Here is a 26,151-nt window from a genome sequence, read left to right as displayed (position 1 = left end):
CACATCTTGTTCTTCACACAATTTTCTCCATGTGAGAATCTGAGTTGTAAGGGTTTCCTGACTGTAGCCATATGACATCCCATAGGATGGTCGCTGAGACACAGGACTGAGCAGAGGCCAATCCCAAGAAGTTTAGGAACAAGTCTTCCTCAAAACTGCAAACATTTGTCAATGCCTAATTTTACTATTCTGCACTCCACTGGCCAGGCAGTTAGTTAAATGTCTTGCCAAAGACTGCAAAGAATGCAAGATAACATCCTTTGTGGGTGGATATGGCTATCTCTCTTCTGACCAACTTTCCTGACACAGTCACACAATTGCATCTTTGTTCCTACCCAGCGAGCTGGACGGTTGGTGCTAGGAGAGCACTATTGCTGCAATCACCAGGGTTCAGTTAGAGAGTAACTCACACTTGTTTCCATACTGGCCTGTGCACATGCTCTTTGTTTGTGTATATGTTTGTTATTTATCCAATTGAAATGATAAGTCACTCAAAGGCAGGGTCCTAGTACCTAAACCTTTCATATCCTCAGAGCCCCCAATATTAGGATCTCACCTCCTGTTTTTTTCATTCTGCTTAGCAATTGAGAAATGAACTTTTCTTCCTTCTTAGTATCGCTAGAATGTGAGTAGTTCCCATGGCGATATGGTGGGAGCGTGAGACATTGTTCTCATCCTCATGAAGTGACACATTTTTCTAGAGAGACAAGAATTACAAATATGAAACAGGGGCAGTGCTTACTAAGGTGCTAAATTGAGGTGGGTTTGAGGGGGACATGGCTGAAACAGGATTGACTGTCCTCGTTTTCTCTAGAGATTAAGTTTTTCTATTTCTAGACATTCTAATTAAATCTTGATTCTTAAGACTGTAGTTCATAGATTGACTAACAGAAACAAGTCTGTGCTTCCTCCTCTTCTGGGAAATTTTCTGTATTCTATTGGGCACGGTCGTCCTCATCCTCAGACTCTCCCAACCTAGGAACTACACCCATGCAGGATACTCCAACAGGGCTTCCTTAGAGGAGACAAGGCCATTCTGCCAAACCCTGTTTCACATCTACTCTTTGGAGTTACATGATTCCTGGGCATTTTTAGGAAGATGGGCAGCTCCAGTGTTAATATCGCAGGGCCCAGGAGCCAACAGGCCCCTGACTGGCCTCCCATTAACTTTGACAGTCAGGGGCCAGGAAGAAGACGAGTGACCCTGCGGAGGGTACAAGACAGTAAAGGCCTGTGGGATTTCCCAAGGTTAAACTGGGGAATGGAGACGACAATGGCTTTGGGTTACATACTTGATTTTTTGTACAGATTCTCCTAAATATAGCATTTCTCTCCAATTCTGGCAGTAAGGCAACAACTATGCTGATTGATTGGTTTTTAAGTTCCCTGTTGGGGTGAAAGAAGATAAAAGAGTAGCAGTAAGTCTGACTCATGTTTGTGGATTTTTATTATAACAAGAGTCATTTATTTTTAAAACAGAAAAATCAGGCTTTAGCCTTGAAACAAACAAATCTAGCCAAGATTATCCATGTTAAAAAATTAATCCAAACAGTACATGACTTTGAATCAGGAATAACATTATGACTAGATTTTTACCATGAAGAAATTATCCTGGTCAATTTATGAGAGGTTTGTGGATGAAGCTTAGGAACATGCAGTAGATAAAAGAATAACTGACAAGTCCAAATTATTACCTCCAAGGATTCAATTAGGTAAGGAAGAGATTGCACCAAAGAACATGGTAGACTCAACCATTTAACCCCTATGGTACAAAGAGAAGCATGTTTAAGATAATTTCTTATAAACATTATCACCAGTAGAAAAAAAACAGGCAATACCCATATAGATCTATTTGTGAGTTTAAATTGAAATCATTGCATTGGGTAGGTTGTATGGAGAAGCAGTCAAGGGTTGGACTTCCCAGTCTAGGACAATCTGCCCTCAGTGCCATTACAGGATATAGTTGCAGGAGTAAAGTGTGAAGGAAACTCACCAGCTGGCTAATTGTTCAACAAAGCTGCTGATGGGACATCACCAGTGGGCTCAGGCCACCTTGGGTCAAGGCTTGGACCTCAGATTCTGAGAAATGATTTCATAGTAACCAAAAGCACATAAGCTAACAAGCATTCATATAGAAAAATGAGAGTTCAAAGGGAACTTGAGTTCTTATGCCAACTGGTCAACCCATCCTCTTCTTACCAGGACACTATTTGAGAAACCAAGTTAAGGTTGGTAAACAGATGATGTGAGGAAAGAGAGTTAAAAGATGTTCAAATAGAGGTAAAGGATGTTCAAAAAGTTAATATCTCCAAACTTTGCAAACCTTCTCTTCTCTTTGAAACTTTGTTGCCTTCTCTCTAATCTCTCCCAAGGGACCAGACTTCTCAGGTAGATGAGTGAAAGCACCTTAGCATTCCTTTTCCCAGAAGGCTGAAGATGCAAGGGTACATACACCCTGTACATTACTAGTTCTCAAAGCATGGTCTTGGGACCCTTGGAGTCTCTGAAATCCTTTTTTGGGATTTCTTTGAGGTCAAAATTGTTTTCATAATGACACTGAGATGTTACTTGCCTTTCTTTTCTTGTCTCCTAGCAGTACAGTGGAGTTTTCCAGAGGCTGCCTGACATGTGACAATGTTATCACTCTGACAGAAATTGGAAGGTCTACTTGTGTACTGTTGTGATTTGAAATTTCTCCATCTTAACTTAGAACACAGTAACGGTCAATGAATATAACCCACTCAACATTTGGGAGTGCAAAATGTTCCTAAGATCAAAAATTGTAAGAACCACAACATAGACCATCATTGTCAGTCACCATGCTAGAACGCTAACAAAATACCACCATGTTATTCTTTTCAATGAGATCTGGGGAACACCCAAGGATTCTAGGTGAAGATTTCCTAAGGAGATTTAGGAAGTATTCTATCTAAGTAGATAATATTCAGATTACCTCAAAAGCTCTAAATAACTGTGCTGCAGGCATGCACCCTCCTCTAACATATGGGAATGTGTGCCCCAGATCCTTTTACTGGATATGTTAATTTGCTAAGAAAAAAGATAAGGAAACATTTTCATCTGTCCTTCGACAACTATCTGAAATGGGATCACAATTCATGCACACAGCCTTCATTTGAAAGGAACTGCATTCTATTTTTGGAATTCTTGAACTCTAAATGAACTGAAACCAAGAATCCATAGCCTACCAGGAATATAGGGTAATCAAGAAAGCTTTTCCGGCTTGGGGGTTTGTGTGTCTGTGCATGCACGCATGCGCAAGAAATGAGGTCAGTTTGGTCACCAGGCTATCTGTTAGAGACTTCTGAATTACATTCTTCAAACACAGCACAGAGGTTCATTCCCACAGGTTGGCCCAGTGCCCATTTAGACAGGATCTTGGGATTCCATAAGGCCACTGCCTCCTAAGCAATGGAAGGGATCTTTTTTTACATGAGCCTTCCTGAAGCTGGGCATGGAGCATATACGCCCACAAATATAATATTACAAGCCTAGAATTTTCCTTTGTCTCACACACACGGACTGTGACAGAGCTGGATATACATCCTCAAACCAAAGTAACCAAAATACAGAATAGAGGCATTTGATTTGAATTTGACTGAACACAGATGAGAAGAACATCCGTTACATTCCAGACACTAATGGAGGTTACATGAGGAAGGCAAGACAAATACTTTTTCTGTCCTCAAGAGTAAAAGTGAAAAAAATGAAAGTGTTAGTCGCTCACCTATGTCCAGCTCTTTGTGATTCCATGGACTCAGCCTACCAGGCTCCTCTGTCCATGGAATTCTCCAGGTAAGAATACTGGAGTGGGTAGCCATTCCTTTTTCCAGGGGATCTTCCCGACCCAGGGATTGAACAGTGGTCTCCCACACTGCAGGCACATTCTTTACCATCTGAGCCACCAGGGAAACCCTGGGTAGCTATGAGCTAACGTGACATGAACACACAACCTTCACCTACCACTTACCAGTTACCGCAGTACAGCAACCTTTGTCATCTGAGTTAACTAACTGAGATAAGGACAGAAGGGTGACCACCATTTCTCTCTTTTATTCTTACTATGCTGACCTCCTGGAACCATCTCTGGCCTTCTGTCCTGAAAGAATTGATTTTCACAGAAAATCCATTAGAAACAGAAAACTTGTCTATTATAGAAACTCTTTAGCAAAATAAAATAAATGACACTCAAAAAAAAATAAATGACACTCAAAATGTTCCATTTTAATCATCACATGTTTATAATCATGTCCATTAAACTATTTTATCTTTAGGAGAAATGAGAAGATACTGGTAAGACCTAGAACTTTAACAATGGTTAGGAAGGCAAAATTGAGTCATCTTGTTCATACTAAGAGGAAGTGATGTGAAGGCACTAGTGTCAGAAACTCACTGGGTGAGGTGGCTTTCTCTCTCAGCATCTGGAAGGTGATGAGTGCCCACCACTCACTGACTCACTGCTTTGCTCACTGGTTCTTTGCTGGGCAGGGAAGAGAGTTGTGTCTCCTGCAGGGTTTCGTAGGCATCTGACAGAAGTCTGTGGAAGACAGCTGTCCTGGGGCCCAGAATGGGCAGTCTGTAGTGAACGTTCTCTGGAGAACAGAGCAAGAAGGAAGGAGAGGGCTCCTTAGATTCTATTTTTAAAATACACTCAAAATAACTGGTGTCACCAAAGACTTCTCAACCTTATAAAACAGCTTCAAGATTCACATGAAAACCTTCTCTAACAGAACCATCTTACCCCACCACACTTAAGCTTTTACATATCTTGGTCAAAGAGGCCAGAAAAGAGTGTTTAGAAACAAAACTCAAATATTCAGAGAGACTGCCAATTAAATTATAAATGAAGATAATGTGCGACTGGAATTGTAACATGAGTTAAAGGGAAAAGAGGATACAATCCTCAGAAGACTTTTCAGGGACACACGTGTGGTTCTGCTCTTCAAACAAACAAATGTGATCTTACAAAAGCCAACAGTAGGGCAAATACACTTGTATTTCAAAAGGAACCTTCATTTTATGAAATAATTTATTTTAGGGCTCCTTAAAACTCTGGCTCCGTCTATGGGGTCGCACAGAGTCGGACACGACTGAAGTGACTTAGCATAGCATAGCATAGCATAAAACTCTTACCATCCTGACCTTTTCTTTGGTTATCAGTTTATTTACAGATGGTTGGTTTATTCATTTTTGTGACTACTCATTGTGAAGGAGAGTACATCAGTGTCTAAAATAGCATATTCTCATCGGAAGTCACGGAATGACTAAGGGAGCTGGTGTCCTGAATTCTCTGGAAAAGCTCCGTGGTCCAGGTGAATGAGAGCTAAGAGATGTCAGAAGATCACAAACCAGTTCAGTGTTATTACTGTAATGAAGAGGAAACCGAGGTACAGGGTCATGATGAACTAAAGATCAGAAGCCAGATCTCCTTAATCCTAACACTTCGTGTCACGTCTTAGCCCCGGTGGAGTGGTAGACCAGGCCAGGTGGTAGACTTAAGTCAGGTGGTTAGCAGCTGTACCTATGTTCATGGACAAGAGCTTGTGAGTGTTATGGAACTCTGGACTCAAGGCCAGAGTCAAGATGAAGAAACCCCATCACTTAATAGAGATAGGCTCTTTCCATTTACTTAGTTCTCACTAGGAATTATTGAGGATCTATGAAATTTAGCTGAATCCAGAAGAACACCAGGGATTACTGTCGTGATCAACAAAATGAGTTGGGCAGTCACTGGCAGTGATGTTTGCTGGATGACTCAGCCATTTGGTATTTGCAGCATGTCCACAGGCTATGCAACGTAGGGACACATCTAAGCTGTATAAGCCAGCGGGGGCTGGGGCAGTGTCAGCAGCTTTTCTGGGTCGATCAAAAGTGAAGGCTGCTGGTAGTGAGTGTCTGGCTGTCAGGGGTGGGAGTGGGCAAAATGCTTCTCTGGTTTTAAAGGTGGGAACATAGAGACCCAGAGAGTTTCAACAAGATAGCTAAACCTGTCTAGCAAGGCTAGGATCTAAACCCAGGTCTCTCTGTTCCTAGGCACCTTTTTTTTAACCTCAGAAAGCATACACAAGAGCAAAGCTCAGCTCAGAAGGGTCACGACTGGAATCAACTACCAATCTATCAAGCCTCAGCTCTAAAAGCACTCCCTGAAGTCCTACCTCCAAGACTGTGGTTCTTGGATGAAAACTATGGGCAAGAACAATGTCTGTTGAGAACTTAATATAATCTACATTCATTCAGTCTAGCTCTTATGCTGGTAGTTGAAAATATATCCTCAGGGTTAATAAAATCATGAGAAGCATCTTATCACATTGTGCTGTAAAATCAGAAAATAAACATTTTTGCTTAGGGAAGGGCATGTAATTATGTGTGAGTACGTGTGCACACGTAGGTTTCGTCCTTTGTGAGGCAGACCTGAAAAAAATCCAGGCTTAAGGGAAACTCAGAATGAATGTGCGGCTGATAAGAGAGAACCCTGAAACCAGCCTCACATGGGTTCATTCGCCCAGCGTTCCCTAGGCTTCAAGAGAATGAGGTGGTTGCAGGCAGATGGGGGAGCTTTCATGAAGGATGCACTTAACTCTTGGATCTTCAGTCCACTTTGGCTAAATGACAGGCAGTAGAGGCCAATATTTCTGTATACATAAGAAGGAATTGGAGATCCACTAGAGTGGAAATCGCCTAACCTCAGCTGTCCACTAAGTCTCTGATCCTCCCTTTTGACACTGCTTCAAGATACCCCTTCTGTCCTCAAATTTCCTTTCTGATGTCTTCTCAGTTCAATTCTGGCTCTAACTCCCCTGCAACCTCCCAGGACAGAGCTTAGATTTTCCCATTAGTATGAAGTAAAGAAAGTGCTCTTGATTTTCCTTTCTATGTGTATCAAAAGAAAAACTGAAAATGGCTTCAGTTAATCTGGAAACAGATGAAAATACGGACATAAAGTGACAGCCTCTGCTGCCTCGAACCCTTAAATTACATCACTCCAAAGAATGACCCACCCCTCCTCCACCAGCCCTGTATTGGTTTCTCTAAAAGATAAGATTTATGTCAATGCTGAAGCCAGAGATAGAGTTGCTATCCTTTTATTCTATTACCAGCGAGTGAATGTAAGAATAGCACTGGGCAGCTGCCAGGAGAAGGCAGGTGTTCCAAGGAGCCTGTGGGAGGGAGGGTTCAGGGCTTGGGAAGGCCATTCCAGCAGTGTGGAGACATACATCCTTTCTCCCCTTAATTGGGGCTATTAGGACTGCCTAAGAAGGGAATTATCTATAGACATTCTTCAGCAAGTGGATTATGGGGCTCTTTAAATGGGGCAGAGCGATGTGGCATGGAGAGGACCTGGGAAGGAACACACCATGGATAAGGCCAAGTGAGGGCTGAAGAGGGGACAGGGAGGGCTGGAGTGAAGGGAGGGGTGTGGACCCACCGAAACAGGTCAATAAGCAGAACGTGAAAGAGAAGGGATGGAGAACGGGAATTTGTTCAAAAAATTCAGAAATTATCTTAGGCAGTAAACTTTTCATTCTGTTACCATGAGGGTGGTATGTGTCTCCCTACAAGTACTCCAAAAGAAGGCAAACCTGTTAGGATGTCATCACGAGAACGTTTGGGTACAGTCTGGGCTTTTGGCTGATGGAGACTCATCATTCTGATGGGAAGAAGCAAGAATACACATTAGTGATTTGGCTAGGGCTTGGCAGAAAGGAATGTGTCTTTATAAATTTTAAAACACAGATGGGCTCTCGAACCCAGCACCTGCTAACTTGGTATTCAGATCACTTGGCTGCAGTGTGAGATGACTGGTCAAAGACCACTACTTCAGAAGCTCTTTTTACTTAAGTGATATTTTCATGGAGTTTGATAAAAGCTGCATTTAAAAAACTATTTTATTTCACTGTCAGAACATGTATAGTCTGAAAATAGAAGGGATTAAGGAGAGAATCCTCCAGTTCTCAAGAAAAATGTAAACAACACTTCCAATCTACCTTTCAAGTGCAAAATTGAGCATATTTTTATCACAATCCTCCAATTTTGGAGAAAATGTCTTGACCACTGTCTATTTTTTCCGGAAGCTAAGATTGGAAGTGACTCTCAACCAAAAGGTGCTCAATTGCTCAGTCATGTCCAACTCTTTGCAACTGCATGGATGGTAGACTCCAGGCTCCTCTGTCCATGGAATTTTCCAGGCAGAATACTGGAGTGGGTTCCCATTTGCTTCTCGAGGTGATCTTCCTGACCCATGGATCGAACCCATGTCTCTGGCATCTCCTGCATTAGCAGGCAGATTCTTTACCCACTGACCCATCGGGGAAGCCCCAAACCATTTCTATATTAAGTTGTTTTTTTCCTAAAGATTGACCAATCTGTAAACTTGGATGGGCAAGCTACATCTCTACATTCATTTCTTGGTATCTATTTCAACAAAGATTTTTCCAAGATTATTTTAACTTTGCTACTAAAAATATGGTCAATCCATCCAGTTAATTTTATTAAATTGCCATTGGAGGATTCACTGGGACTAAGAAAAAGAAAAATACCTTTAATTGCCCATTTTTGGCAGACAAGAAGGTGGTATTTGTAAGACAATAGTTTAAGAACTGTCTACACTATAATACAACAAATATATATCTATCTGCTCATACTTATTTCCTCTGTCTTTTCCTTTCTCCTTTCCCTCTTTCCTTCATTCCTTCCAATCAACAAACATCATTTGATTCCCACAATGACTATAATTAAAGTCTCTTAAAAAGTATTTCAATGAAGACAATTTCATCAGCCTATAAGCGTAGTGATATTTAGAGACTGTAAGGAGAGAAATTATAAGCTACAAACAGAACCAGGATCTTACGTTATAGTCACACAAGCTAAATCTCAGAGTAGGATGTTTTCTTTCATTTTACTAAAAAATAAAAACTAAAAATGACCAATCTAATAATACTGGGATTGACATGATTTTAGGATTGGTTCAGCCTTCACTCTAAGCTTTAAAGGAAGAAGAGCTTGGTTTTTAAAAAAATTAATGACTTACGACTTGAGACTTTCTTTAAAGTACCAAATATACAAGATAAATAAATTGGGTCAAAACTTTTCAAAACTCTCTTTCATAGAAGAATGAACTTTAGCTCAGAAATTCCTGAGTTTAAATAGTTCAATTTTCCATTTAAAGTCTGTAAAGAATATTTATGAGTTACATTTATCGTGATCTAAGAGCACTTATTAAGTATAGAGTTGGTGTAGGTAATGTTAGTGCTGGAGCCTGTCACATTCAAATGCCCATTTCCTCCACCACCATGTCTACTCGGGCCAGGACGTGGTTTTGATGCTTCTGAGTCCGCATCTTAGTTTGTATAAATGTCCCTGAACTCATACAGAGAAATATAATATCTACTACTGTCCATCCTAGGTTACAAAAGGGCCTATGTATTTTCCAACATTATTGCTCTCTGTAGAGGAAACAAGTTAATGATTGTCATTAGATCACATATAACTTTTTGGCTTAGTCATATGTAAAGGTCAGTGTAGGCTTACATTTCAACCATCTACTGCAAGGCAAGTCCACCTATCTTGGTTCCTTATCCAGGGTGACTCCATGTTTTGAGTTTTTTAATAAAATGAAAACTGAATTCTTCTTCCCTGTCTGGTAGTAACATGCAGGAAAAAAACCCCAAAATCCAACTAATCAAACTTTGACTGGACTTTATTGCTGATATATTTGATCTTGGTAAGAAAGCAGCAAATGACAACAAAAGGAATGGTTAACAGTAATTTTAGTCACTGCAGTGTATCAGAGGCTGTCCCAGGCCAAGAGAAGTGATGTGTAATCTCCCATATCTTATGGATTAGATATGTCATCTACATGGAAAATTTGTGTTTAGCTCTAAGTCATCAAACAAATCTATTCTATGCCTTGTACAGGTCTTATGAAGGTAGAAAGAAAAATTATAGTTTGTACATTAGTTTCAATAGCTGTTTAGGGAAAAGGTAAAAACAACTATTTTTTTGGTCTAACTGTGTATTAATAGTTTAACCAGAAAATGAAACCACTCAAGAAACTCATCGCTTAAGCATTCCCCAAACATTTTACTTATTATATTACTCAACCCACTATCCTATGTCCCCAAATGAATATAACCAGATATAAATCTGTGTCCTGATTTAAATCTTTAACTTACCTATGATTCATAATATTTGCAAAGGATAGTTTCCGATCATCTGGGATTATCAGAGTTTTTGGTTGCACCTATGGAAGAAAGTCACATGTATAACAATGCCCAAAACTGCACTCTAAGTTATAGAAATAACATACCATCTTAGCAAACTCAAGTTGCATTTAGTGAGTCATTCATATATCATTTTCTCCTTTCTTTTATTGAATTTATTCCTATTTTAATTTTTTGCCGCTATTATAATTGGAATAGTTCTCTTTATTTCATTTTTGGATTGTTCATTGCTAATACATAGAAATAAAATTATTTTTTGTACATAGATCTTGTGTCCCATAACTTTGCTGTACTCATTTATTAGCTCTAGTAAATGTTTTGTGGATCCCTATATATAAAATTTCTGTATATAAAAAGGGTTTTATATATAGAAATATATATAGGGTTTTCTATATATAAAATCACATCATTTGAAATATGGTTTTATGTTTTCATAGTTTTAATTTCTTTTATTCTAATTTCAGTTTCTTTTTCTTGCCTTAATTTTCCTGACTAGAACGAACACTCAATGGTGAACAGAAGAGGCAACAGTACATATCCAGGTCTGTCCCTGATCTCAGGGGAAAACACCCAGTCTTTCCTCATTAAGTTTGATGTTAGCTGTGGGTTTTGGTAGACACCCTACACCAAGTTGAGGAAGTGCCCTCTATTTTTATGAATCACCTTTTTTGGCCGTTCCCCATGGCATGCAGGATCTCAGCTCCCTGACCAGGGATTGAACCCACGCCTCCTGGAAGCACAGTGTCAGCCACTGGCCCACCAGGGAATTTCCTAGGAGTCTTTTGATACCTTCCCAGCATCTCCGCTCCACCCCATGAATGGAGGGGTCTCAGTGACAAAGCAGTCCCCACCCCAGTCCCCGCCAAGAAGGAAGCGGAGCTGCTACTGCACACAGTGAGCCAAGAGTATTTCGCACTTATTTTCTAACCTCTTTTCATTTCCCCTAGGCTCTGCGAGGCCCGGTTCTGACAGCAATAGGGAAGGGCCCTTGGGCACTTTTGCATCTGAGGCGCTTCCTTTGGGCATTCCGATGAATGATAAAACCCTGCTGTGTGCTTCCACTTGGGCTGGTTTGGGCAAAAGCAAAGGTCAGAAAAGAGGTCTTGAGAGAGAGAACAGCTGCTGAGGTCCCCAGGGAGCCAACTGGCCAGGGCCCGCTTAGGCCTGGGGTCAGAGCCTTCTAAACGTAGACACAAGTGATTCCAGAAATAAGACCAGGAGAAATTCCAATCCCAGTTTCCCAGACCCCAGCCAAAGCTGATACTGAACACTGTGATCCTAATTATGCAGAACATGAATGGATGTTGTAACATCCGGGTACACCTTTGTTGGTAGCTTCAGTGACATTTCCAAATCCCACATAACAAACTCACAAACCCAGCGAAACACTTGCTCGTTGGAAGCATTTTCACTGTGAACTCATCAAAGGGGCCTCGCTCGTGCCTCCTGTTTGTCTTCTTTTCCTCGCCCCTTTCCTGTTTCTGCACAACTAGCCTCACCTTCCTCCCTGAGTCAAAGAGGATCAGAATTAAAGAGATACTTCCCAAACCCAAACCTAACCATTCAACTAAGTCAACCTTCAATCTAAGCCCGATGCTTTCTCAGAAGGCCCCTAACCTTGCTTCCTACACTGACCCAAGTCTTAACTCCAACACGTACAGCCTCCCTCCTGAAATACACCTCTTTCTTTAGCAACTCAGATGTCAGAGCTTTGTTCTTGAGGCACCCACATCCCCTAAATAGCCTTTTCTTTCCTAAAACTCCCCTGACCCACCATTCCCTACCACCAGCAACAAACAACCACCTGTAGCCAGGAAGTACCAGAGATTCTCCCCCCAGCTCCACCACCGAGGCGACGACTGAATGTACGACAAAGCCCCGGATGAAGCTGCTTGTGTCATGGCTGTGACGCTGAGTGTTGTGTTGGAGACATGTTAAGGCAGAGAAGAGGCTCCATAACCTCCGGCACCTCTGTAGGGTAGTCACCTGAGGCCAAGCAAAGCAGCTCAACTCTGCTTTTCCCCTCGGGTTCAACCTGCCTCGGTTCATCTGTGGTTCGTTGCAAATGGGAGGTATATCATGTAAGGTGATGGAGCTCCCAGGCTAGCAGCTGCTCATCTGTGGCCCTTCCTGCCAGGCTCCTGGTCTCTCTGCTGGGCTTTGGTGCGGAAGGCGTAGTGCTGTGCCCTGGGGACACCCATGCCCACACCTGCCATCCCCTCACCTACCATTTTCACACCTCGACATGTGGAGCACAGCTGCTTGTTTCTGATCAGCGTGGGGTCGTTCTGGTTCCATCCAGCCTGCAGGGAGACAGAGAGAGACAGAGAGAGGCGAGGAGCCGGGGTGGCAAAGAAGTGGGGAAGGGGTGGAGGGGTGGGAGGAATAACAGTTACTTCTGCCACAAAACAGAGATGAACACTCTGGTCCCAGCCATACCCAGGATGGACATTAGACTCAGACAGGGTTTAGACAGAAGGGGGTGAGCCACAGACTAAACAGTGGCCTTGGGCACCCGCATACAGTGGCACAGGCATCAGACAGCTGGCAGGGGGTGGGATGGGGCAGGGTGGGCCTGGGGCTGAAATCCAGTGAGGTCCCTCTTTACAGTGTGAGGGGCTTTCCTCTCTCATAGGTGACACTTTCCAAATGTCATACACAAGTCCCACCATCTTAACTAGTTGAGACCCTCTGATGGCCTGAGAAAAACAAATAGAAGACTTCTCTGCTGGCTGCAAACCTGCTTTCTCTAGTCTCTCTGAAATCCTATCCTCTCTTGTCAGGCTTTACTCTGGGACGACATCAGCTCTCAAGCATACACTGTCTGCTACCACGAGGCCCTTCTGCACCACCCGAGAGCCGCCGATCAAGACCTGGGCAGAACTGGAGCCGGTGTGTGGGTCCTGAGCCCCTCTCTCCCCAGAGGAGGGAGGCAAAGAAACCACCAGCAGAGGGAGAGTGGGGCAGCCGTCTGCTCACTGCAAACACTGCTCTCTTTCAGACTCCATTTCTGCCAGAAGGGGAAAGGGTGGGCTTCGGAGCATTTCCACCTGAAACACAGGCTCCTCATTTGCATAGCTGGTGAAAGCTTGGTTAGGGAACAGATGGCAACTTGAGGTTAGTATCCCACGTAGGGATTCTCTCCTACCCTTTCCTGTTCACACTGACACCAGAGTCCTGAGATAAGATTCTCAGGAAGCGTAGCTACAAGGGAGAGGAGGGCCACAGAGACAAGCAGTCGGTTACTGCAAACTGAAGGCTTTCTCTCATTTGAGTGACCTGGCGGTCTGTCACTGCAGGAGTGCCCACCTGTGCCTTGACGCGTTCCTGCCGTCCAGCCAGCTGTGCAGAACAGGAAGATGGGGAATATACCTGTATGGCATGGGGAGTACTGCGGCGTGCTCCTAACGTGACCTTTGCCGGACTGTTCCATGAGATACACTTGGGTGAGGCATTACTAGGGGTCTGAGGACTGTAAAGTATGCATCATGTTGGATTCTTCTGACAAATATTTAAAATACATTTCATGTTTATAGTCCATTTTCAAAGAATCAGCTCAAAGAATCAGTATTCCCACACTGGGCTGGCATGTGGAAGCATGACTGGGAACAGCTTAATCCATTCATTCAGCCACAAACCTTCACTGTGACGCCACCGCGTGGAGGGTGCTGAGATGGGGTCACAAAGATGAGTAAGGTTTCTGGCCCAAAGGAAGACCAGGGAAGAATACAGACTCATGTATTTGTCCTTTCATTAATGCTGGAGTGGGTTGCCATTCCCTCCCAGGGAATCTTCCCAACCCAGGGATCGAACCTGGGTCTCCTGCATTACAGGCAGATTCTTTACCATCTGAGCCACCAGGGAACCCCAGGTACTGAGGACGTGGAGATAAAGAAGAAACCATTTCTGACTGCAACCTGCTCAGCACCCAAGAAGCATGCCAGTTTTGAAGGCAGAAAGATGCTGAAGCCACTGGGAGGAAAAGGAGGCCTGAGCTCACCTGGTGGGGGTGGGTGTCACGAGAAAGCTCTGAGGCGGGTTGAAAGAACAGGTAGTGCTTGGGTAGGTGCTGGATGTGGTGAGCAAGGAGAGGGGGCGGTGTTCCAACCTAGGAACACTGCGCAGTGACTTGGAAGAAAGACCTGGCAAATCCACTTCAGGTAAGCGAGGACAGCCTGGAATGGCCAGTTGTGTGTGTGTGGGGGGGGAGGGGTGAAAAGAGAAGCTGGAGAGGACCCCCCGCAAACCCTCACCCTGACCCTGGGCTGACTCCTCTGCTCTTCTGGGCCCATTCAAGCTTCTACCTTCTCTTCCCAGATATCCTGGGCATGGGACCTCCTGGGGCCCAGGCTTCTCCCCCTGTCCCTCATGTCTTTGAGTTCTGAGACTAAGACACCTCTCTGAAACTGCGATTCAAGGCTAGGCATCACTGAAGAAGCGAGGGTACTTCTGGGGCTTCAGCAAAGAGACGGACTGTGTCCCCTTGGAGGACTCAGCAGGGGCTTCTGAAAGTGGCATCTGTGCTTGGTCTGAAAGGACGAGGAAGACCTGGATGGATGGAGGTGGGATGGGAGGGTGCTCAGCAGGTTTGTTTTCAGTGGAGTTAGAAGCAGGTGCTTATGTTTCCTGCAGTTGATTCTGCCCCTCTTGCAGACATCTGGTGTCTGCAGAAGAAAACACTAGAGCCTGCAGGGATTGGAATCACAGGATTCATTCCAAATCAAGCAACAAGCATACCAGGTGCCTGGCAGGAGCTTGCTAGTTTAACGAGAGTTGGACCTGTGACCTGAGTCCCACACTGTGAGGACTGTCATCCTTGGGAATCTGAGGGAGAAACATGTCATATATATTGTTTGATCTGGTTTTGGCAACTCCTTATCCTGTACAATCTAGCTTAGATTCTTCTTTCTCAGAAAGTCCTTCTCCTGACTCCCTTACCTGGGTGTCTGCCTCTCAGATTGCATCAAGATTTAGTATAACTCTTGCTGCAATCTGCACTGTTGTTCTGTTTGCTTTTTAGCATGTTTGTTTCCTCCTAAGAGCAAGAATGTATCTCACACATCTTTGGATATATAAGAGGCTGACTTCCAATCTTCTCACCACAGAGAACTCTTTTTATTATTTCCTTCTCATTGACTCCCAAGTTTTGACAGCTTGTGATCACTAGAGCAACTACCCTGCATCTCCTAAGTCCTCCTCCCTGTTTCATGTTGATCAAACACATACAGCGACAAATACAAGTTTCAGAGGGAAGTACTGATAATCACCACTGACCCAAAGTACTACCGGAATCTAGAACCTACTGTGTGGCACACAGTAGGCATTCAACACATGTTGGTTGAACGAATGTGTCAGTGTAAGCATTTTAAATGATCAGGTATATAGACATGACTAGCCTCTTGCCTGGAAAATCCCATGGACGGAGGAGCCTGGTGGGCTGCAGTCCATGGGGTCACTAAGAGTCGGACACGACTGAGCAACTTCACTTTCACTTTTCACTTTCATGCATTGGAGAAGGAAATGGCAACCCACTCCAGTGTTCTTGCCTGGAGAATCCCAGGGATGGGGGAGCCTGGTGGGCTGCCGTCTATGGGGTCGCACACAGTCAGACACAACTGAAGTGACTTGGCAGCAGCAGCAGCAGCAAACATGTATGTCCATAAATCTCTAAAACACAAGACAGATATGTGCAAAGATCACTATTGTAATAGCACTTTCTTCAGGGAAACATTACAGGACGCTTGTGTGCAACCAGTTCATGGACACAAAGTTCTTAGAAAAGCCAAGGCTGGAAGGCAAATTGCTCGGTTCCAGACCTGGCTCTGAGAGGCTTGACTGGGCGATCACTGAAACGCTCTGTTACTCCCAACCCCCTGCTGCTGCTGCTGCTGGTCTCTGTGGCCAAAAGGCCAGAGGCCAACTCTCATCCTGCCCACGCTTTCTAGGGACAGAAAGAACCAGTTTTTGACGTGTGGCTTCAGTCACTCTGCCAGGAAAGTGGCGGTGTTTCTACCTGAGACTCACTGTCAGCCAATCCTCGCCCCCAGAAGAGCCACTGCATCCCTCCTCACCTGGAGAGGCGGGCGAGGGCCTGGAGGTGGGGGGATGGGGGTAGAGGGGTGTCTGTGCAGTGTGGGAGGCGGCCGTGATGAGCAATCCTGCCTGGCCAGTCTATAAAGACACCAACACAGACTTTTTGGGATTGTGTTCTTTCTGGGCCTCAGCCCTGAAACCAAGGTCCTTCTATGTGAAGCCTCTCCTTCTCATTCCTGATTTCCTTCATGCCCACTCAACACATGAGCAGGAATGGAGCATAAACAGGCCGGTGGTTCTAAGCACAGGCCCCCCGGCTGTGTCATCTGCAGAGTCGGAGCCATCAGGAAAAGAGGCTCTGAAATGTCCATGGGGCTCTCATTTCCCGAGCAGCTCTCCTCAGGAGAGCCCGGCCAAGGTGAGGCAGAGCTCAGTCGACCCCCAGGGCCAAAGCCTGCGCTTCACATCACCTGGAAACAGCCTCTTATCTGAGCTTAGTGCCTGCTGAGGCCCCTGAACTCTGGCTTGTGGCCAAAGTGCTGGGCCTCCTTGAATCTTAGAGGGAAAAAAAAAGAATTTTTTTCTCCCTCTCCTTCCCTCTTCCTCTCTCTGTCTCTCGCTCTCTTTCAGACACACACCTGTCCACCTAACAAAAACTGAAAAATGTAAGCACCAGATGGCGATTTTAAAAATATCCATCACAAACATGATTTGAGGGGCACTGACAGGCCTGCCTCCTATCTTCTCTCCCCACACCTGTCTTCCTTTCCTCCTGCTCACGCCTGCCTTAACTGAGACACCTCATCAACCATCACCTACTTCCACCCTTTTGGTGGACACAGTGAAGAAACTGTGGCTCAGACAGGTTAAGAGATTTGTCCAACAGTCCATACATGTAGTTTCTGTCATCCAGAAAGTTCTTTGGATAAAGGGTCAAAGAAAGACTACCTTTTTCCCAGGGGGAGAGAGAACTCTTAGTGTCCATATCAGGACATGATGATTCCTGCAGCCCTTAGAAGCCAAAAAGTAACACTAGAAGAACCACGTTCAATATTCAAACCAAAAGCCCCCATCATAACTACACATTTCCCTGCTCTTGGACAATAGCAACCATCTCAAAGAACAAAAGTGAGCATAGTATAAGAAATACTCTTACTGCTCACTAGGAAAATTTCAAACATACACGAAATGATCAACAGCCGTGTAACTATCACCCAGACTTATGAAACTTGGTTTTCATTTCATTATTTAGATCATTATTTATATCTAGATCATTATTTCAGGTCAGTTCTTTCCTTTAAAGCTTGGATTTGTGGTTATATGTGTTTGATCAACACAAACAGGAGACGGAATGAAGCATATGTGAGGGGTCATGAATTTGCAAAAACTGAGAGTCGATGACAGAGAAATAAGAGTTCTCAGAAAATGGGAAGTTGCCTCCTTATAGTGTTCCCAGCCACATCTCTGCTGCTGGACGGTGTTTGTCAATGAGGGCTTTTTGTCACAAGTCTGCCAAAAGCAGTATGAATAATGTTCTCCTCTTCTCTCTGACTTGTTAGACTGGGACAACAAAGCCAGTCAAGGAGAGCAGATGGGGATGGGGCAGGAATGGAGTGGGGGGTACTTTGTACTCCATGGTGCAGGGTTGGGGGGAGACTCGGTCACAGCCCACCCAGTAAGCAGGCAAAAGGCTCCAGGGGCCCCCACCATGGCTCCCTGATCGCCTCCATGTTTGCTCTGCTGGGCTGTGAGCTCTGAGTAAGTCACCTCCTGGCCTCGATTGTCCAATTACTGTGGTCACTTTCTTCTCTCCCAGAATCCGGAGGAGTCAAGTACATGCCTGGAACAGGCAGGTGAAAGCCCTGCTGGTAAAGAGCTGCTGCGCAGGTGTTTAAATGGGGACATGTTCAGGCCTCATTTCTTGGTCTTCATTTTCTGTTTTCTTTTCTGTGAGCTCCACCTCTCCTTTTTTGTTTCCTTTTTGGCGTGTGTTGTCCCCTGACCCTTCTGTGTGTCTGGCGTCTGCTCTCTTGCTGTTTGTCTCCCTCCCCTGTCTTTTCGTCTCTGAGCCTCTGGTTCTCTGTCTCTCTGGTGATGCACTCAGACGTCTGCTCCACACACACACTCGCCCCTGCCCGGGACTGCTCCTGGGCAGCAAAGGCCACTTGGAATGTGGATGTTCAAAGCGATACCTTTTGACCCGTGATGATGAGGAGGAAGGGAGCCAGGTGGCAGGACCTTTGCACCTGTGCCCTGGGGACAGGATCTCGGGGCTACCACAGCCTCCTGACAGGTCCCTGGTGTGGAGGAGAAAGGAAGAGAGAGGACAGTACATTCCACGCCCATGAGATAGAACATAGCTTCGCTCTAGAGAGGAGCAGCACACACATGCAGGCCTCAGGCTCGCCACTGACTCCGGGCACTGGATTCAGATCTGCCATGAGGTACCCGCCAGGTGCCCCAACAGATCCCAGGGCCCTAAGAAGGGTGGCAGACTATGCCTCCCCCAAACCTGCCACATTGGCCTAAGCCTTGTTTTGAGCTAAGATGCTCTGTAAAAACAGCACATGCAAGAAAAGTGCTCTAACCTCCTCTTTTTCTTCCTAAAAGGAGATAAAACCGCATATACAAGATGTCCTAATACCAGAAGAAAAGAAACGTTCAGAAGATAAGAAACGATCTTATCTTCAAGGACAAGAAATGAAGCCAAGAGAATTGTTCTCCTCCTTCAGCCTCCTCACAGTTTAGTTACTCTTGCACAACTGCCTTTTTTGACACCTACTATAAAAACATTCAGATTTTGCTACTTTGGGTCTTCATTTCCTTATAAAGGCTCCTGTTTCACATAAAACTTATAGTAAATAAATTTTTCTCCTATTAATCTGTCCCTTTAAATCTCTCGTTCAGCCCCAAACCCTAAGACAGCAAAGATAAAATTTTGCCTCCCCTACACCTGCTTGGCCTACACACCCGCGCACGCACACGCTCACTGGTGGAGGGTCAGTCTCTGACAAGGTGGGGGTGAAGGTGTGGGTGAAGTACCTGAGTCTCCTGTCGCAGCAGGAGCGATGGACTTGTGACCTCCCGGGTCTGCTCAGAGACCAGCCTCCCAGGCTCAGCCTGCAGGGCAGGCCGCGGGAGCTGTTGCTCTTGGCTTCCATCTAGTGGCCACATAAGAGTATTGCAGCCGTGAAATCCTAAACCAGGCCTCTCTCTCATGATGCTTTCCTCCCCCTCCTTAGAGCCTTAGCGCCTAGGATGGCACGGTGCGCTGAGAACCAGGGCAAACCCGCGAAGAGGAGGCGCTCGGTGGCAGCGGAAAGCCTGTCTCAGGAAGAACTGCAGAGACTGAGTGACTGGAAGGCTTCTTGCTGGCACTGCAGCAAACAAGGGAGCAACGCCGTCTCCGCTCAGGCCCCTCCGTCCCTTTCTTACCTACTTGCCTGTCCAGCCTAAGGTGTTCGGGGGATTCGTGCTTGACTCTCAAGCACAGCCCTGACCCCGCCACTCCCGTGCTTGTAGACCTGGAACGTCCCCTTCGTGCCCGGGCGGGGTCCACCCGCCTCCTTGGGTCCCTCCCACCCCGAGCCCGCACTCCTGCCGGCGGGATTCCTGGATGCTCTAGCGGCAAGCCCAGGCTCCAAGTCTTGGCCACCCCCACCCCCGGCCCTTCCTCCTCAGGTGGAAATAATATCTTCCAGATCCGGTGCAGGTGCCGCTGCTTCTCGCATCCTTCCCTCGCCCCTCCCCCAGGCCGCAGGTGACCTTTCCCCCCACCTCCTCTCCAGGACTTTGCTCTGAGTCCGCGGTTAGGTTCTTGGCCCGTCCACCCACCCATTTGTGTGGGTGGCATCTGACTCACTCATCTCTTTCAACCACATAACGCGAGGGCCCTGGAAGCGTTCATCCCCTGACCCAAGGGCACCGTGCCAGCGCTTGGTGTGCCGCCTTTAGCAGCCCTGGGAGTGTGACTTGGGATTTTTCAGGTGGAGACACTGCCCACATCCCCCGGAATGCTCTTTCTCCACCTGGGGCGGGTGCTCGCTGCACCAGCACCCCTCATATGGGAACCCCCGCCCCGCAGTGTCCCCCAGCAGCCAGTCGTGGCAGGTTTCCGCGAGGTGAAGGAGAGGTGTGGAGTTCTTAATGTGAAATTCCCGGGGTTTAGGGGGTCTTAGGTTGGAGACAGAGGGCTTCATGGTGGTGGGGGGAAGGGGTTAGAGACTCCAGAAAAGCGGACTGGTTCTGGGCACAGGCTGAGAAGCAGTCCCTGAAGGTCTCATGGAAGACCCTTCAATATGAAAAAAAAAAATTTTTTTTTGGTGTGTGTGTTGGGGGGGTTCCCTTTTTGATGATTGTAACCTGATGCCTTTATTCTTAGTTCTAGTGCATGGGAGCCTTAAGATACTCAGGACAGGATGGGCAAGGGGCAGGCATTGTTCACTCACTTCATTTAACAGATCTCTGCTGAACACTGAGGATGATCCAGACTCAGGGCTGTGTTAGGGAGATATGATACCCTTTGTATTCATATTCTGTCATCCTGGAACTATTTATAGCCTCGGGTTTCTTTTCGATTAAAAAATAATTGGGTACCTTAGATAAGATATCTGGAACTTGGAACAAAATTGGCAAATTCATATCCTTCTTGGATGCAACCAGAAAAGTGGCAGAGGAATGAGGATATCTGAGAAGGCAAAACAAGAGCAAGTTAGAACCGAGGTGCCCCGTGTGAGGTGTCAGGCCCTTGGGCACTTCAGAGAAAACCTGGGGGACACCCAAGTTGTTGCTCCTCACCCTGAACCTGGAGGGCCCCAGCCATTTTGGGGCTGCCATAAGATTTCTCCTCTTTAGTCACTCTGGCTTCTCTGGCCCTTTAGGTTTTCCTTTTTTTTTAATGTTAAAATTTTTTTAAATTATTTTTGGCTGCACTGGATCTTCGTTGCTTTTGTGCCAGCTTTCTCAGGTTGCGGCGAGGGGGGCTACTCCTCCTTGTGGCGTGTGGGCTTCTTATTGAGGTGGCTTCTCTTGTTCTGGAGCAAGGCTCTAGGCACATGGGTTTCAGTAGCTGCAGCACGTGAGCTCAGTAGTTGTGACACATAGACTTTAGTTGGCCCTGTGGCATGTGGAATCTTCCCAGACCAGGGATGGAACACCTGCATTGGCAGGCAGATTCTTACCACTGCACCACCAGAGAAGTTCACCCTTTTTGAACTAACCAATGCCAGTTGTAGGTTGTCAGAGACAGTGGACGGTGTACAAACAAAGCTAGAAAAAAACTGTTGAGAAAAGCAGAAAGATAATGGGTGACATGTACCCCAGAGCTCCTTCTTGGCAAGGTCTGCACACAAGCCACTGATATTTAACAAGAGCAGTCCTTTCCTGCCTGGCCTGCTTTCTTGGAGCTTCTGTCCCTGTACTCTAAAATGATCCACCCATTTCCTACCATGGAACATCTCCCTCCAATTATACTCTTCCTCTGGAACATTCCTTCGTTCCAGGCAGAAGGTGAGGCAGAGATGCTACAGCAATAACAAGAGTTCTCTTCCCAGGGTGACCCACCCTGCTGGCCCCTGTGGGTTGTTTAAGTACACTGTAAGAAGCCAAGGTGTGCAGGGGGCCTGGGCCTCGTAAGCAGCCTGTGTGTGCAGCTCTGGGCCTTCCCTGGCCTCCGAGAAATGGAAAATTGTGTGGAATGCTGGTAGTTCTGCCAAGAACACCTCTCCTCGTTTATAAGGAAAGATTTCATTGTCCATTGTTCATTTATAACAAAGTCGTGCACATGGTGTTCATGAGGCATTTATTGTTTTATTTCTCCCACCATGCTCTGGGATAGTGGGGAAGTGGGTCTCATCCAGCTCCTTTACCACCTCTGTCTTTGACGTGTGAACAGCTCGCCTTGAACTTAATACCCAAATGCTGACCAGGAGAGATCAGAGGCCCCTGTAAAACTGCTTTGGTGCCCAAGAATGTTAAACAGGACCACAGTGTGACGTGAGGGCTTTTGAGACAAATGATGGATGTGGCTTCAGCACAGTCAGGCTGACCTGAGAGAGACACCTCCTGGTAGGAAGGGGTCTGTGGGCAGTGACCCTCAGAACTGGGTCTCACCTCCTCCAAGCCTGCAGGTGTGTATCCAGAACTTGCATTTAGGGGTGCTCTGAGTACATTTCACTGAAGTTTCCTTTCTCTTTTTCAGACTGTTCTGTGTTGGAACTGCTTGTCCAAAGCTCAGTAATACTTAAAGCACATTCAGAACTTCCCAACCAAGTTCCTAGAAAAGGGTTTTTTCCAGAAATAAACAGTTTGGAACTCCGAGCTATGGCCAGAGAAGGGGTTTCCAATTCTTAGGAACTGTTGAGACTTGGAGAATCCTTTCAAAAGACTTTCCATTCCTATCTTGTCCTTCTGAAGGTCAGGGCACCTCACAGGTGCTATCTAGTCATCTTAGAGTTCTTGTGAGGTAGGTAAGCACCATTTCTCTTCAGAGGTGTTGAGAAATCCTCCCAGAACAGACATGGGCAGAGCTCTGTACCATGTCAACTTATTTCTCTTTGCAACTGGCTCAAGCATGGCTGACTGCATGGAAAAACTACTCCTTCTCTCCCCAACTGGCTGGCCCCAGGACACCCCAGGACCCGTCTGTGAAACTGAACAGGGCGTGAGAGTGCCCAGTTGTGTTCTTGGTCTGCCTTTTTCACAACCCTGCTCCCTGTGGGCTTGCTCAGCCACTCAGTCATGTCCAACTCTTGGCAAGCTCATGGACTGTAGCCTGCCAGGCTCCTCTGTCCATGGGATTTTCCAGGCAAGAATACTGGAGTGGGTTGCCATTGCCTACTCCAGTGCTCCCTTCCTACCTCCCACCAAAGGCTTGTACAATCAAGGCAAAAGGGAGCTGGGGGTGAGAGAGCCATGCACCGGGATGCTTTGCTCATGGCTGCAGTGGTAGGTCTAAGAGGTGTGGGGTGGGATGGGATAGCGGGATGTTACCCTAGTTAGATGTCAGACACTACCCATTTCACATGGAAATCCACATTTCTGCTACCGTTGGAAATATAGACAGGGTCACATACCTGCAGGCAGCATTGACCAGGGTAGAGGCTGACCATTCCTCTCCTGAAGGGAGGTGATCTCCCTTCATTACAGTTCCCTTCGGCCAGCTCTACTCATGTATGCTGACCATCTGACTATCGCTGCCATGTGAGTTTGTACCCTGTCCCCAATTAAAAGGTGCTAAATTGTCATTACTCATGCTGATCCTTGAACTGCTAACAGCTCTTAAGAACTAAGTCACTGGTGTTTTTATTTAGTCAACAAGCCTTTGGGTTTATTCAATCTTAGATTGCCTGCTTTATTTTAAGACATTAGCTAGAGTTTAGATATATTCCAAGTTAGGAGAAAAAAAAAAAACAAACCCCGAACAACAAGCACTTTACAGGTGCTTCTGAGAATATACAAAACTGTCTAGCTGCTTACTGAGAATGTGGTTTCTAAGAAGGGCAGCGGACGAAGCGAAGGTGTATGTTATCGAAATGGGATGTGGAGGAAATATTTCTCATACAGAGTCATTTATCCATGGACAGGAGAGTACATGACAGTTACCAAAAGGAGGAAAGGCTCTTTTCAGAGAGTATTATCTTTCCAGCAAATGACCTTACATGCCAAGGGAGCCGATTTCTCACCTATAATGTACCTATAAACTTAGCTCCTGGCCTGCCCTCTCCCAGTCTTCCCTGGGTTTTCCCACTCACCCTTCCTTTTATTTCCCCTTTCAGAGGAGAGTATAAGACCTGGGGATCATACCCGGGGATTAGAAATGGGGGAGGAATGAGTGAACTCAGTTATTTCAAGTGGCAACTCCCTATACACGAAATCCCCCAATTTTAAAGGATAGACACATGTTCCACAGGCATTTGTTTGAAAGGGCAGGACTGGTGAGATTGGATGAGATTGTCTCAAAGTTAAAATACAGGAAGTTGCTACTCTATGAAGATAAGAATTTTTGATTCTAGACTTTTGATGGTTAAAATTTTAAAAGTTCAAATTAAAGCAGGGAGACAGGGTAAGATGATGAAGAGGATGGAATTGTTTTGAAAGGCAGTGTCCATGGGCAAAATTTTCTTGTATTGCTAAGTGGTAGTGGAACAGAAGGAAGTTAGTTGAGGTCTTATCGCCTCCAGCCAGGCCAATTCTCAGGGCTCACTTTTGGGTTAAAAACCATGGCCCTTTCCATTTTGTTGTTGTTAATTAAAAAAAAAAATTTGGTGGCACCCTGGGGCATATGGGATCTCAGTTCCCCAACCAGGGATCCAACATGCACCCCCTTCATTGGAAGGCATAGTCTTAACCACTGGATTGCTGGGCAAGTTCTCCTTTCTGATTTTTAAGCACTTGACTTAGCCTCTTAACCGTCCAGCTATGCCCCTCAGATGGTTGTCCCTAATCCTTAAGAAATCATCTTCCATGAGACCTTGCTTGAAATCTTTGCTCTCAGTGGTTGGGCTGTTACCTTTTGGGGAGGCTGAGCACTAATGGCTTGTTCATGAAGCTGGCCTCACTAAACCAGGGAATCTTGTGAAATCTTGGAACAGACACCTAGAGGAAGAAATGGAAAGAGATCATTTTGCAGAAGGTATTTCACTTGGCCATTTCCATCATTAGGATGATGAAAGTAGGCTAACAGCAGCTATACATCAGTCAGCACTTCACACTTTTTATGTTTCATGTTTGACCCCATTGACTCTCCCATTAAGTAGCCAAGAGGAAATAGTGTTATCTCCATTTACAGATGAAGAAATCAAATTTAGTCAGTGTGATTTGCTGAGTCACTGAACTGAACTGAACAGCTGCTGCTGCTGCTGCTAAGTCGCTTCAGTGGTGTCTGACTCTGTGGGACCCCATAGGCGGCAGCCCACCAGGCTCTCCCATCCCTGGTATTCTCCAGGCAAGAACACTGGAGTGGGTTGCCGTTTCCTTCTCCAATGCATGAAAGTGAAAAGTGAAAGTGAAGTCGCTCAGTTGTGTCTGACCCTCAGCGACCCCATGGACTGCAGCCCACCAGGCTCCTCCGTCCATGGGATTTTCCAGGCAAGAGTACTGGAGTGGGGTGCCATTGCCTTCTCCAGAGTCACACAGCTAGTAAGTGGATTTAGGTTTTCTGATTTATGTGTCGATTACATCTTGTGTCTTACTATCTCCCTCTGCTTCTTCATTACTCCCATCTGTTTATGCGTCCTCTTATATTTCCACAACCTCAGGTGAATGTTAGCAGCCTCCCATTCCAAGTGTCTGGCTGTTTTCAGTCACAGGGCCCTCCACCCTCACCCCTTCCAGGAGGCAGAGGAAAATACTGCACCTCCAAGCGGTAGACAATTGGATGTTAATCTAGGTTAATCCACTTTCCAAGTGTGTGGCCTTGGACAAATCACAACCTCTCTGAGCCTCAGTTTGTCTTCCATGAAAGGAGGAGGACGTCGTTTCTTTACAGGTCAATGCACAAGACAGAAATCTCTGTGAGGGGAGGAATTCTTGTCTCTTCTGTTCACTGCTGTATCACTAGCACCTGAAACAGTGCATGATACCTGTAGATATTTATTGAGTATGTGTCCAGTGGATGCACGGATGCATGGGATGTCCCTAGCTGAGGGCTTGACTTCACAACAGGAGCTCAATCAAGTCGCCCTTATAACCTTTCTTCTTCCAGCCTGGCTTCTCTCCCTTGCCCTTCCGATGCCACATTCCGGGTCTCGCTGTTGAAGATCAGCTTTCCTGGCTCAGAGCATTCCTCCTGGGAGAGGAACTGGAAGTTCCTCTTAAGTGGCCAGGAGGAGGCAGCAGCGACATCGCGGCCTCACCGGCTGAGGAAGGGCGCTCTAGCCGC

General features: G+C 45.8%; 1 protein-coding gene and 1 long non-coding RNA gene across 5 annotated transcripts; both read right to left on the bottom strand.

Annotated features, from left to right (window-relative positions):
- Window positions 1–1,292: 1,292 nt before the first annotated feature.
- LOC113906541 lies at window positions 1,293–3,762 on the bottom strand. Its single transcript, XR_003514912.1, has 2 exons — window positions 1,695–3,762; window positions 1,293–1,386 (listed from the first exon to the last, which is right to left on the bottom strand). It is a non-coding gene; the product is annotated as an uncharacterized LOC113906541 (long non-coding RNA).
- Window positions 3,763–4,217: 455 nt separating this feature from the next.
- Window positions 4,218–26,085, bottom strand: C16H1orf105 (chromosome 16 C1orf105 homolog). Of its 4 annotated transcripts, XM_027564834.1 has the most exons (7): window positions 25,627–26,085; window positions 24,781–24,866; window positions 20,868–20,958; window positions 12,467–12,541; window positions 10,191–10,258; window positions 7,599–7,666; window positions 4,218–4,610 (listed from the first exon to the last, which is right to left on the bottom strand). In XM_027564834.1, exons 2-7 carry the CDS (start codon window positions 24,813–24,815, stop codon window positions 4,465–4,467), a joined length of 483 nt encoding a protein of 160 aa, XP_027420635.1. In that variant the 5' UTR covers window positions 24,816–24,866; window positions 25,627–26,085; the 3' UTR covers window positions 4,218–4,464. The 4 variants fall into 4 exon arrangements, 3 of the variants coding, with proteins under 3 accessions (XP_027420635.1, XP_027420634.1, XP_027420633.1); XR_003514911.1 differs by lacking the exons at window positions 20,868–20,958; window positions 24,781–24,866; window positions 25,627–26,085 and adding exons at window positions 18,464–18,568; window positions 19,314–19,674; XM_027564833.1 differs by lacking the exons at window positions 20,868–20,958; window positions 24,781–24,866; window positions 25,627–26,085 and adding exons at window positions 19,314–19,599; window positions 19,707–19,818.
- Between the last annotated feature and the right edge of the window lie 66 nt (window positions 26,086–26,151).

Source organism: Bos indicus x Bos taurus, chromosome 16 (genome assembly GCF_003369695.1).
Source record: "Bos indicus x Bos taurus breed Angus x Brahman F1 hybrid chromosome 16, Bos_hybrid_MaternalHap_v2.0, whole genome shotgun sequence".
NCBI classification, from domain to species: domain Eukaryota; kingdom Metazoa; phylum Chordata; class Mammalia; order Artiodactyla; family Bovidae; genus Bos; species Bos indicus x Bos taurus.
This window is presented reverse-complemented; position numbering and strand designations above follow the sequence as displayed.

What these genes read in the sequence shown, in the direction of transcription:
- C16H1orf105 (XM_027564833.1), bottom strand. Translation starts at nt 19,490, where the DNA reads ATGAGAGAGAGGCCTGGTTTAGGATTTCACGGCTGCAATACTCTTATG. An exon ending in GCAAATATTATGAATCATAG is followed by an intron (nt 7,667 to 10,190) that starts GTAAGTTAAAGA and finishes TCTTCCCATCAG; the next exon opens with AATGATGAGTCTCCATCAGC. An exon ending in TCGTGATGACATCCTAACAG is followed by an intron (nt 4,611 to 7,598) that starts GTTTGCCTTCTT and finishes TCTGTTCTCCAG; the next exon opens with AGAACGTTCACTACAGACTG.